The sequence below is a fragment of the Acanthochromis polyacanthus genome, chromosome 3 (genome assembly GCF_021347895.1).
Source record: "Acanthochromis polyacanthus isolate Apoly-LR-REF ecotype Palm Island chromosome 3, KAUST_Apoly_ChrSc, whole genome shotgun sequence".
Lineage (NCBI taxonomy): Eukaryota > Metazoa > Chordata > Actinopteri > Pomacentridae > Acanthochromis > Acanthochromis polyacanthus.
The window spans coordinates 42,596,885-42,610,951 of NC_067115.1; the positions used below are offsets into that span (position 1 = coordinate 42,596,885).

A 14,067-nucleotide genomic window follows, 5' to 3' on the forward strand; every position below is an offset into this window, starting at 1 on the left:
GTTAAAGAGGTCTCTTTTAAAATATTACATAATATATACCCTGTTAAGAAAACATTAGAAAGATTCAAATTGGATATAGACTACAAATGTGACTTCTGTCAGACTGAAATAGAAACTATTTCTCATCTGTTTTATAACTGTTCATACAGTAGGAAATTATGGTCCCATATACAGCAGTTCATCTATGATAAAACTGGATATCTGATCAGCCTCCAAGAGAGGAACATCATATTTTATTTTGATAAACCAGATCTGCCCCGAAACTTCTCCTTTTTGGTTCAAACTCTAATTATGCTGGCAAAATACCATATACATAAAACTAAATGGTCAAAAGCAAAACCAAATGGACAATATTTTGAAAATGAAATTTCTCAGCACCTTAATTTGATAAAATATGCGTTTAATTCTAAAGCTGTGAAAACTTATCAAGCAGCCTGTAATTTCCTTAAAATAACAACTTAATGCATTTCATCATGTGTCTTTGTGTCTATATGTACATGTATATTTTGAGGAATTGGTGTGTTTCTATATATGTGTGTGTGTATGCAGAGGTACATATTAGTATGTGGTCTGTATTTGTGCAGATATGTATGGATAAAGGTGTATATATTATAAGTGTACATTCATCTTATCAACCGATGATCCATCAATTGATAAGAGGCAATTTTTTGTTGAGAAGCTGAACTCCTTTTTGAATTAATTGCAATTTTTTAATCAAACAATGTCTGGTAAATGCCTGATTAATAATTAACTGTTTGCACCCCTAGTACATAACCATACACACGTGGACAAAATTGTTGGTACCCCTCAGTTAAAGAAGGAAAAACCCACAATTCTCACTGAAATCACTTGAAACTCACAAAAGTAACAATAAATAAAAATGTATTGAAAATTAAATAATCAAAATCAGCCATCACTTTTGAATTGTTGATTAACATAATTATTTAAAAAAAAAAAAAACTAATGAAATAGGGCTGGACAAAAATGATGGTACCCATAACTTAATATTTTGTTGCACAACCTTTTGAGGCAATCACTGCAATTAAACGATTTCTGTATTTGTCAATGAGCGTTCTGCAGCTGTCAACAGGTATTTTGGCCCACTCCTCATGAGCAAACAGCTCCAGTTGTCTCAGGTTGGATGGGTATCTTCTCCAAATGGCATGTTTCAGCTCCTTCCACATATGTTCAATGGGATTCAGATCTGGGCTCATAGAAGGCCACTTTAGAATAGTCCAACGCTTTTCTCTCAGCCATTCTTGGGTGTTTTTGGCTGTGTGTTTTGGATCGTTGTCCTGTTGGAAGACCCATGACCTGCGACTGAGACCAAGCTTTCTGACACTAGGCAGCACATTTCTCTCCAGAATGCCTTGATAGTCTTCAGATTTCATCGTACCTTGCACACTTTCAAGACACCCTGTGCCAGATGCAGCAAAGCAGCCCCAAAACATTACTGAGCCTCCTCCATGTTTCACCGTAGGGACAGTGTTCTTTTCTTCGTATGCTTGGTTTTTGAGTCTATGAACATAGAGTTGATGTGCCTTACCAAAAAGCTCCAGTTTGGTCTCATCTGTCCAAAGGACATTCTCCCAGAAGCTTTGTGGCTTGTCAACATGCATTTTTGCAAATTCCAGTCTGGCTTTTTTATGAGTTTTTTTCAGCAGTGGTGTCCTCCTTGGTCGTCTCCCATGAAGTCCACTTTGGCTCAAACAACGACGAATGGTGCGATCTGACACTGATGTACCTTGGCCTTGGAGTTCACCTTTAATTTCTTTGGAGGTTGCTCTGGGCTCTTTGGATACAATTCCAACGATCCGTCTCTTCAATTTGTCATCAATTTTCCTCTTGTGGCCACGTCCAGGGAGGTTGGCTACTGTCCCGTGGGTCTTGAACTTCTGAATAATATGAGCCACTGTTGTCACAGGAACTTCAAGCTGTTTAGAGATGGTCTTATAGCCTTTACCTTTAAGATGTTTGTCTATAATTTTTTTCGGATGTCCTGGGACAATTCTCTCCTTCGCTTTCTGTTGTCCATGTTCAGTGTGGTACACACCTTTTCACCAAACAGCAGGGTGACTACTTGTCTCCCTTTAAATAGGCAGACTGACTGATTATGAGTTTGGAAACACCTGTGATGTCAATTAAATGACACACCTGAGTTAATCATGTCACTCTGGTCAAATAATTTTCAATCTTTTATAGAGGTACCATCATTTTTGTCCAGGCCTGTTTCATTAGTTTGTTTTTTTAAATAATTATGTGAATCAACAATTCAAAAGTAATGGCTGTTTTTGATTATTTAATTTTCAATAAATTTTTATTTATTGTTACTTTTGTGAGTTTCAAATGATTTCAGTGAGAATTGTGGGTTTTTCCTTCTTTAACTGAGGGGTACCAACAATTTTGTCCACGTGTGTATGTGATGTGTCCAACCCCCCCTGGCATGTATATATGTGATGTATGTATGTATACATATATTTCCCCTTCTTTCTTTTTTTTTCGTGTTTTTTTCTTTTCTTTTCCTCTTCTTTTCTCTCTCTCTTTTCAGTTTACCTTTAATTCTTCAGTGTTAATTTTTGTTCTCTTTTATTAATATTATCTAATGCTATTGCCTTATTTTATTATCACTGTATATTGTAAAGCTAAATAATCAAAATAAAAAATATTAAGAGAGTAGCGACAACTGGGGATTTGACGCCATTTTGTTTCCATTCATTGTGCCACGCACTAATGCACCCGTGACTGTGTGTGTACTCGCTTAGCGTGCGCTATGTGTTTTATTTGGATTTTTACATTCTAAGCTTTCTAGTCATTGTTCAAAAGTAAAAAAGGATGATTGCTTATCAAGAATAATGATTTTTTTTTACAATTTAGAGGACACAGGAACTCTACTGGAGCCTATCCCAAATATGGGACGCGCAGCGCGAGGTGCACATTCACGAAAACTAGCTATTTGTGGATTGCTTACTGATTTCAAGACATGTTTTGGACAAAATATTTTACTGGCTTGTTTTGTCTGGATGTCCAAGGTTGAATTATGGCCGTTTTTAGTGGAATATTTTCATCTGTGAGTAGTTATGAGCCTTCAAAGGTGAGTTGTGCTGTTTGTTATTTGCTGTTTGTTGGACAAATGTGTTTATATTACCCGCTGTGGTAATCACATCTGAAAGTGATTTATACCGGTGGATTCATGAGAATCTAAGCTTTCCATGGGTGTATAATGTTTCTATCATCGAGTTTGCAGCTTCAGTGAATTTAGCAAAATACATTTGCACATCTCAAGACGGCCCGTATTTCATACATCTCCATGTATGAAAATGGTCAAAGTCAAAATAACTACAACTGCCTAAAATCACATCAAACTTTGATATCTGTCATTCACCCATACATCATAACATGAAAGTACATACATGGGACTAACCTGGCAAAAAACGATGATGAAGTCGGTTTCCATCCCACTCTCCGGATTTTATTTTCACACAGTTTCCTTCTTTCATTATTACTGGGAAATCTAAACATGTGGAATCCCTTCTCCGATCGATTTGTGCACCCAAAGGCACAACAGCCCGTCATTTTTCAGGTATTTAGGAAGCGAATAAAGACCTAGAATTACTCTCCGCGGTGTAAACAACGTTAACAGGAAAACTCGGCGTTCATGAATTGGAAACAAAACGGCGCCCATAGATCACGTGACCAAAATTTTTTGGACCCGTCATGTCGCTACTCTCTTAATATAGGGACTCTAGGTTAAACCTCCCTCCCTCCACCCCGAATAGCACTTTTGCCACCAGCGCCAGGACACGAGAAAGACTACTGTAACGAACAACTTGTACCTAAAAAACAGCGCACCTCCAAAATTTGGGAGTACTACGGTTTTAGGAGACAGGACGAGTCACAGACGCAAGAGGGTCATTCAGTATCATTTCAACCAGTGGTCCCCACCTGACCCTCTCAGATTTTTGCTAAGTTTTTACATACATTTGGTACATTATATACAGGGTTCTCGCCAGCGCATTTCAGCGTAACGGGTCGTTACACTGTCTAACAGGCTGTTACGCAGTCTTAACGGCCTGTTACGCTCAGTTTAAAAGATTATGCTGTGATTAGGGCCGCTACGCCAGCGCATTTCAAAGATTACGCTGCTGTTATGGAAATGTGTGGCTCCGTCATGAGAGAGGGAGAGAGAGCAGCATGTGTGTGTGGGAGGGAGGGGGAGGGAGGGGGAGAGCGAGATGTCCAAGCTACCTTGAATGCAGTCCGAGACGGCAGTCGGTAGAGGTGGAGAGGTGTGTAGTTGCTGGGTTGTCGGTACTGTGCGGTTCAGCCACTGTTTATAGACAATAAAGGCTGCAGTGTTCTTCAATACGGCTGGGCTCCTGTGTCTTTGCCTCTACTGCTGCTGAGGAAGTGAAGGGGGTTAACCCCGGGCTTCCTGACCACGGGCCGAACAGGAAGGGTTAACACTGTGATTAGGGCCGCTGCGCTGTTATTTTGACAGATAACGCCATGTGCGTTTGTTTTTATCAACTGGGTGCCTATCTAGGTTAATTTATGTCTCCCCACCTCAGCCGTACTTTCCTGTCGATTGACCCGTTCCCGTCTATTGTGCATGCGCACATGTGCATTCCCGTCTATTGCGCGAGCATGCGCATTCCTGTTTATTGCGCGCACGTGCAGGAGGACCTGCTGTTACGCTGAAAAAATCCTGGCGAGAACCCTGATATATGATGGGAAAATCCAAAATTTGAATGCTTTATTGCCATTAGTTTCAAAGTTATGGCCATTTGAAGTAGGTAGGGGGGTACCCTAAAATTACGGCCAAAATTAAGACTTGAAATTTTCGACTATTTTCAGACTTCTATAACTTCTGAACAACAAAAGATAAAGATCTGAAATTTCAGAATCATTTCACAGTGACCTATAGTCCTCAGAAATGTGAAAATATTTAATTTATATACATAATTGCATGTTACAGAGAATGACAAAGTTGCGATTTTATTCATCACAAACTTCTAAACTGCTACATTTGGCCACCCATTACACAAAAACTAATCATCATATCCATTAGAAATTTTATGTGGTTTAATTTGACTATCTAAGGACTGGATATGTATAAAATGAAAGTGCTATGGTATGTAATGCATGAAACATGAACAGCTAAAAATCCAAAATATCTGTCCGACATTCGGATTCATTAATTAAAATACATTAAACAGAGAAGGGTTTATAGAAGCAAGTTGTGCTTGGTGTCAAAATTTAGGGAAATTCCTGTAATTTCACATGATGCCTTGTATTTTTTGATACCACCTATCCCACATGCTGATATTGACCTTTCAATCAGAAGGTCGGACAGATATTTTTGATTTTTAGTTGTTCATATTTCATGCATAGACGTTTACTTGTGACCAATTGAGCGCGACCTTAAACCCCCCTCCCCCCACCCCGAATAGCACTTTTGCTACCAGTGCCACAACACAACATGGCAGGACACGAGAAAGACGACTGTTACGAACAACTTGTGCCTAAAAAACAGCACACCTCCAAAATTTGGGAGTACTACGGCTTGAGGAGACAGGACGAGTTACAGACGCAAGAACTTTGCAAGTCATGCTGAAAAATTGTGGCTACGTCGCAAAGAAACACTACAAATTTGCACAGCCACCTCGAACACAACCACAAGGAACTGTATGCCGTTTTCTTACAATCTAAAACACCACGAGCTACTCCCATGAAGGCAGACAAACGAAAGGCAAGCACACAGACAACAATTGGTGAAAATTTTTTTTTCTGTTACACCATATGAAAAAACTTCCAAGCGCCACTAAGGTTTAACTGCGGCCATTACACGTTATATCGTGAAATGCACAGTCTCTTTTAACGTCGTGTGCAAAGAAGGTTTTTTGGATACGCTGAAAGAATTTGACCACAAATACCAAGTGCCATCAAAGAACTATTTACCAAGTCGCCATTCCACAGATGTACGAGGCATGCTTGGGGTCTGTAAAAGCGGAGCTTAATAATGTGGATTTCTTTGCAAACACCACAGATTTATGGTCCAGTCGTACTTCTGAGCCCTACATCTGTTTTACTGTTCACTTTCTCACAAATGACTTTGATCTGAAAACACGCTGCTTAGAAGTCTCCTACTTTCCGGACTCCCACACCGGTGAAAATATAGCGGCTGTCCTGTGGGATGTCTTGATGTACAGGGGGTTGCAAGAAGAGAAACAAGTGGCTATCACATCGGACAACAGCACTAATATCCAATATCGCAATATATATCGATATCGCAGTTCTTGACACCCATATCGCATATCGCACATATTTCCAATATCATGCAGCTCTAGACACCATATTAGGAGCCCATCCTCTCTTCCTCACAATGTGTCTCAGTTCACCGTTAACTATTCACCTGTATGATTTCCACTTGCCATCTCATATTACATATTTGGTTCCCACGGTGACCACCGGGTATGGCGTGGACGCACAACGTCCGGGCCCCTGCAGACTTGGGGTGTGTTCCCCCACATTGCGGTCTCAGTCTGCTGTGTCCGGTTGCCGTGGTAAGATGACCAGTTTAAAATCTGCTAGCAAAATGCTAATTAAGTTTAACCTCCGTGCTGAATAAATTTTTTTGTGTTTTTAGCATTATCTGGAGGTTACCACGTTGCACGACTGTGAGAGTAATACCAGTGTGTTTTACCAGCTCCTGCAAATAAACGGCGGATTCGATGCCAATAGGGAGGATGCTCCTAGTTTGATTATCTACACCAGGGCTATTCAACTGGTGGCCCGCGGGCCAGATCAGGCCCGCCATGCATGTTGGTCCGGCCCACAGAAGATTGCCAAAAAGAAAAAAACACAGACGTCCGCCAAATGTACACATCCTACATGTACACATCCTTATGTTTCACACTGCCTGGGAAGGTAGGGGGCGCTGTGGCATTGTGCAGTGCTATGCTTCTCTACCTACCGACAGCAGAAAAAGAAGGATTGCAGAGCAGGAGGAGCGGGAGGAGGAGGAGGAGAAAAAGGAAGAAGCCTCGGTGAGCATGTCGCTATCGAAACTAAAAAAAGGAAGGTTGATTTGGAAAATCGCCGGTTTAATGCCGATTGGACAGGCAAATATGCCTACATTGAAACTCCTGAGGGCAGATCGATGTGTTTGCTCTGTAACCAAGTAAATGCTGTCGCAAAAGAATACAACCTTCAGAGGCACTTCATCACAACCCATGACAAGTTCGATGCTAACTATCCCCCAGGTTCAGATTTGCGCAAGGAAAAGATTAAAAAGCTCACTGAAAGCTATAATAAAACACGCAGTAACTTCACTCGGGCTTGCACAGTCCAGGAGAGAGCAACTACGGCTTCTCTCCGTGTTGCATGGATCCTTGGCAAGAAGAAAAATACGTTCAAAGATGCGGAGATGATAAAAGAATGCATGCTTGCTGCTCTTGAAGAGGTTTGTATATGTTTCGTTTCCCATTTGCCTCCACTATAATTGAATTGTACAGTACATCCATGCTGTTAATAAAAATGTCATTCATACATTCATTCGTTCATTCATTCATTCTTTCATTCATGCGTTTGTTCATCCATTCATTCATTCAGGTGGTGACAGACGATAAAGTGAAAGAGCAAGTGATGTCTTCTATCAAGTCAATACCCGTGTCAGATACAACAACAGCAAGAAGAATAGATGTTTTAGCCACATACATCTTTGAAACTCTTTTGGGTGAACTAAGGAAAGCTGCTGTTATTTCACTGGCTGTGAACAAGTCCACAGATAACTCTGACATGTCTCAGCTGTGTTTATTTGTGCGTTTTTTTGATGGGGACGTTTTCATAGAGGACATTCTGGGACTAATACCACTGGAAGGACAGACAACAGGTGAAGTCGTCTTCAATAAGATTGTTGCTTTTTTCAAAGACAACAAGCTTAATTTGGAGCAGGTTAACATGCTAGTAACAGACGGTGTTCCATCTATGTCGGGGAGCATCAAAGGCCTGGCTGCACGATTGCACGCTATCGCACCGAAGATGACATCACTCCACTGCTTGATCCACCAGAGCGTTCTGTGCGCCCGACTCAGTGGTGAGTTGAAAAATACAATGGACTCAGTTATGGCTATGATTAACTTTATTAGATCCACCTACAGTTTTCAACACAGACTGTTTCGTCAACTACTTGAGGATATGTCAGCTGATCATAGTGATTTACTGTTGCATAATGACGTTCGGTGGCTAAGCAAGGGCAATGCACTCAAGAGAGTATGTGACCTCAGGAAGGAAATTATAACATTTCTCCATGAGTCCAAGCAGATGAAAGCTAACACGTTTCTGTCGCTAAAGTTGGATGATGGATTTGTGTCCAATATGTGCTTTTTAAGCGACGTGTTTCATCATCTGAATCAACTTAATCTGTTACTGCAGGGTAGAAAAAAAACGGTTGTTGATATTGCTGAAAGTCTCACTGCATTTCAAACGAAATTAGTTCGTTTCTCATCTGATCTCACTGACAGAATGCTCCATTTTCCCACATTTTGCAACTTTATCAAGTCATCAACAAGTGAAGTCAAACCAAAAGTCACTCAATTAATGACAGATTTCATTGATAAATTGAGGGAAAACTTTGCACAACGACTTGATGACTTTGACATGCCCAGAGAATTGATGCATTTTGTGAGCAACCCATTTGCCAATGTAGCTGCTATTTCCAGAAAAGGACAAGAATTCCTTGCATCACTTGAAATTGATGAGGGTCCCCTGCAACTGGAAATAATTGACATGCAGGCATCCTCCGTTCTGAAGCAGGCACTTGAGAATGAATCCATCTCAAAATTTTGGATAAAGTGTATTCATGTGAACAAATTCCCCAACATAAGAAAGCTGGCAACATACACCTATGAGTCCAGCTTCTCTCACATGAATGCCATTAAAACAAGCAACCGTGCCTCCGTGACAAATGAACATTTGCGTCACTGTTGGCGGGTAGCCCTCACGCCCTTTGAACCCTCTTTCTCTGATATTGCCCAGTCAAAGAAGTGCAATCTGTCTCATTAGTTGCCTATGTGTGTAGTCTAGGCCTGTCCCCTTTTTGAGAGTTAAAGAGAGTACAATAAGTGTGCCTTGAGCTGCTGTGATATGTTGCTGTTGCACAAATATGAAGCACTTTTTCATAAGCTGCACTATTTGATTTATTTTTTATTGTTTGTTGTTCATGTTTTTGTTGTTCATGTTAGAGTCCATGATGAGCAGATGCACATCATGGACTTGGTATTTATTTTTATTTTAAAATGTTGAAATTTGAGATGCTATAAAATTCAAGCACTTTTTTGTAAAAGTGCTACTTTTACAGTTACTAGTTAAATAAAACTTGAAATTTGAAAATGTGGTTGTTGCGTGTTGTGTCAAGTGTACACATATTCATAGCACAGGGAAGACAGTGTGACGGTCTGGCCCCTGGTCCCTAGAGTGCCTATACTGGTCCCTTGGGTTTTTGATAATGTGGCCCCCTGAATAATTAAATTGAATAGCACTGATCTACACAGTGCAAGAGAGAGTACACAACCACTACACATGCTTTAAGTGGAATTCTTCACCATCAAAACACATACACACCTATCGGTTGTAAGGGGATGTGTGGTTTCCAGATGACATCCAGCAGTCTGCGCTGACGATCGATCTCCTCCTGGTACTGGACGATGGTTTTTTCAAACTCTGTGAATATTTCTCCAGCAGCAGCAGCTAGTCTGTCGCTGATCAATTCTCTAAGATATTCAACTGAACACATCGTTACTTTAACACTCTGATATTTCTCATTCATACGAGATTTATAACTCAGTCCACACAGCAGTGAAGCTACCTCTGCTCATGCTTCTTTGTTTACATCCGCCGGGTGTCACACTGTGAAGTTCCGGCAGAAACACTGAGTTACTTTCTTCTTCCTCATTGAATTAGGCGGACTAGACGCATCACTGACGTATTGCTGCCACCTACTGGATGTTACTCACAGTCCTTAGAGAATCCTCGATATTTTCTTATGCAGTCCTGTGGTCATGAGAAAGTTCAGAAGTTTCTTCATATTTGTCTACTCTTCCATGTTAAGTAGAAAGTAAAGATTAAAAACAGTTCGTCCAGCTGCTCCTCGTCTCTAATGTTTCTTCTGTTGGCATGAGTAGAGCGTACACTTAAGAAGAACATTTCTCACAGTTTCTAGTTCACCACACTCACAGTTCCTATCTCTGTGCTTCCCAGTCAAAGCCAGTCCACTTTTCAGACTGCAGTGTCTGAGTCTTTGCCAGGTTAGAACAATTGAGTCTCTTCTTGCACCACTGGAGTGCCTTCATACTTTTCCCATTTTACCTTGAATAGCAAAATCAGTCCCCCTCTTCTTTTGTTTCCTGAACCCTCTGCCATATTTCTTTGATGAGTTTGTTAATGACAGTCATAATCTTAATTTCCGTGTGCTAAATCAAATTCTATTCTTTCCTCCTTGGTTGCTCTTTGTGCCAAGCTATCTGCTTCCTCATTGCCCTCCACACCCATATGTGTTGGAACCCAAATCAAACCACCTCACACCCTGCTCTGTGAATTTGAAACAGTGCTTGAAGTATTTCTAATAGAAAATTGGGTCTGGATTTGGAGTTTGCTTCTTTATTGATGTCAACACGGCTGATGAATCGCTACATAAGACTGACATGACCAGTTTGTTATCCATCAAAGATGATCAAAATGATCCCTGATATCTCTGCAGTGAATGCTGTCATCTGGAATTCTAAAGCCTTTTCTGAGCTTGAAAACTGGAAAGAATAAACCAACAGTGACTTCATCATTATCAGGGTTGTTAGATCCGTCTGAGTACATTTGTATATGAGAACCCCATTCTTCTTCAATATGGGCTTTGATGATGTTATTCATGAATTCTCACTTGTTTGACTTGTGGTTCTTCAGGATGGTTGGATCAACATCTGGGTAAAAGAAGAGCCATGATGGGATATTTGTCCAACAAACTGGAGAGCACACCTGAAGGTTACCTTTGTCTTCGACCCTCTTCATCTTTATCCGTCTGTCTGTCATCACAGTTGTGAGTATTCATCTAAAACATACACACGTGGACAAAATTGTTGGTACCCCTCAGTTAAAGAAGGAAAAACCCACAATTGTCACTGAAATCACTTGAAACTCACAAAAGTAACAATAAATAAAAATTTATTGAAAATTAAATAATCAAAATCAGCCATCACTTTTGAATTGTTGATTAACATAATTTAAAAAACGAATCAACTCCCCCTAGTCATATTAACTGTCATATTCCTGGAATCACAGGCCGAGGAGGAGGAGTAGCAGCAATCTGCATTCTAGTTTAAAATTGAACCAGAGGCCTAAACCTGATTACAGCTCATTTGAAAATCTCACTCTTAGTCTCTCTCATCCAAATTTGAAAGCTCAGAAACCAGTTTTATTTGTTGTTATATATCGTCCTCCTGCTCCTTATTCTGAGTTTTTATCTCAATTCTCAGACTTTTTATCTGAATTAGTGCTCAGTTCAGACAAAGTTATTATTGTGGGTGACTTTAACATTCATGTTGACATAGACAGCGACAGCCTTACAACAGCTTTTAATTCATTATTAGACTCAATTGGGTTTTCTCAACATGTAAATAAACCAACTCATAGTTTTAATCACACTCTTGACCTTGTCCTGACTTATGGCATAGAAATTGAAGAGTTAACAGTATTTCCCCAGAACCCTCTTCTTTCTGACCATTTTACAACATTTCAATTTAAAGTAAAGGATTGTTTAGCAGCTGAGAACAAATATCATTACAGTAGGTGTTTGTCTGACAATTCAGTATCTAAATTTAAGGAAATAATACCATCACTGTTTACTTCAGCAACATTTACTGATAAATCAGAAGGCAAATATTATAATTTTACCCCCACAGAAGTGGATTATTATGTTAATAATGCTTCAGCCTCACTGCGTACAACTCTTGATAGTGTTGCACCTGTAAAAAAGAAAGTTATATCTCAGAGAAGACTTGCTCCTTGGTATAATTCCCAGCTGCGGACTTTAAAGCAGGCATCCCGAAAGCTGGAAAGAAAGTGGTATTCCACTAATTCAGAGGAAGTGTATGTGGCTTGGAAAAATAGTCTAGTAATCTATAAAAAAAGCTCTTCGTAATGCCAGGAAAACTTATTATTCATCTTTAATAGATGAGAACAAGAACAACCTTAGGTTTCTCTTTAGCACTGTAGCCAGGCTGACAAAGAGTCAGAGCTCTGTTGAACCTTGTATTCCTTTAGCTTTAACCAGTAACGACTTCATACTAAAGTTAATCATGGAGTTCCTCAGGGTTCTGTCTTAGGACCGATACTTTTCACATTATACATGCTTCCTTTAGGCAATATTATTAGGAAGCATGGTATTAACTTCCATTGTTATGCAGATGACACACAATTGTATTTATCTATGAAGCCAGATGAAACTGATCAGTTAGCTAGACTGCAAGATTGTCTTAAGGACATTAAAACCTGGATGACTTTTAACTTCCTACTGCTAAATTCAGACAAAACTGAAGTCATTGTATTTGGCCCCAAACATCTTAGAAACTCGCTTTCAAAGCAAATAGTTACTCTGGATGGCATCACATTGGCCTCCAGTACTACTGTGAGGAATCTTGGAGTTATTTTTCACCAGGACATGTCCTTTAACTCATACATAAAGCAAGTCTGTAGGACTTCCTTTTTTCACCTGCGTAATATTGTAAAAATCAGGAACATTCTGTCTCAGAGTGATGCAAAAAAATTAGTTCATGCTTTTGTTACTTCCAGGCTTGACTATTGCGATTCCTTATTATCGGGTTGTCCAAATAGCTCTCTTAAACATCTACAGTTGATCCAAAACGCTGCTGCGAGAGTACTGACAGGAGTTAGCAAAAGAGATCATATTTCCCCTGTACTTGCTTCTCTTCACTGGCTTCCTGTTAAATCCAGAATAGAATTTAAAATCCTTCTTCTGACATATAAAGCTCTTAATAACCAATCTCCATCATATCTTAAAGATCTGATAGTACCATATTATCCTAGTAGAACTCTTTGCTCTCAAACTGCAGGCTTACTTGTGGTTCCTAGAATTTCTAAAAGTAGAATGGGAGGCAGAGCCTTCAGTTATCAGGCGCCTCTCCTGTGGAACCTGCTCCCAGTTTGGGTTCGGGAGGCAGATACCCTCTCTATTTTTAAGACCAGGCTTAAGACGTTCCTTTTTGACAAATCTTATAGTTGGGGCTGACTGGGTGACCCACAGGGGTCCGGCTTGTGTCTTCATTGCACAGCTGACTCCCTCTTGGACGTCCCTTCGTTCTGCCTCTCGTCATGCTGCTATAGGCCTAGGCTGCTGGGGGACTTCTCTTGACACACTGAGCCCTTCTCTATCTACCTTTACATTTAATATGTATACCGTTATTGCAGTACATTCACTCTGTTTCCCCCTGTGCTATTTCTCCGAGTATCCCTGGTCCCAGAGCTGGATGCTTCAGATCTGTGGTTGATGTTCCACCAGCTGGTCTAGTCTCCATCATGTCCACTGTGGGATGCTGCTGCTGACCTTCCTCCAGCCCTCTGCTTCCAACTCCCCTTTTCCACCAGTCAACTCTGCATCGCCTTCACTATACTTGTTATGCTAACTTACATACTGTTTGAATTTTACTGCTAGCTATATATGGACTATGTTTAATGTCAGAGCCATACATCATAAGAGTAAACTATGAGTCAGTTTTCAATGTTAGCTTATACTTTGTTTGGTTCACATATCCTGTCATGCATGTATCCAAATGTGTGTTGTACTTTCCTTGCTTTCCCACCCCTCCCTCTTCTCCCATCCCTCCTCCTTGCCCTCCTCTGTCCCTCTCAACCCGCCCGGCCAGCAGGCAGATGGGTCCCCCCTATATAGAGCCGGGTTCTGCTCGAGATTTTTTCCCTGTTAAAAGGGTGTTTTCCTGCCACTGTCGCCTTTGGGCTTGCTCTGGGGGTCAAGCATATGGGTTCTGTAAAGCGTCTTGAGAC

The 14,067-nt window shown here is 40.5% G+C and overlaps 1 protein-coding gene across 3 annotated transcripts in view; it reads right to left on the minus strand.

Annotated features, from left to right (window-relative positions):
• Window positions 1-14,067, minus strand: part of LOC110972432 (zinc finger protein 391-like) — a 240,306-nt gene that overhangs the window by 22,274 nt on the left and 203,965 nt on the right. For 2 of the 3 annotated variants that reach the window (XR_007940934.1, XM_051945647.1), the window contains exon 1: window positions 9,622-9,917. The exons of the other annotated variant lie outside the window; for it this stretch is intronic. Coding sequence is in view for 1 of the 2 variants with exons in the window: in XM_051945647.1 (XP_051801607.1) it covers window positions 9,622-9,826 (205 nt within the window). In the remaining variant the exon portion in view is untranslated. Of the gene's footprint in view, window positions 1-9,621; window positions 9,918-14,067 lie in introns of those variants that run through there. 3 annotated transcript variants of the gene reach the window in all.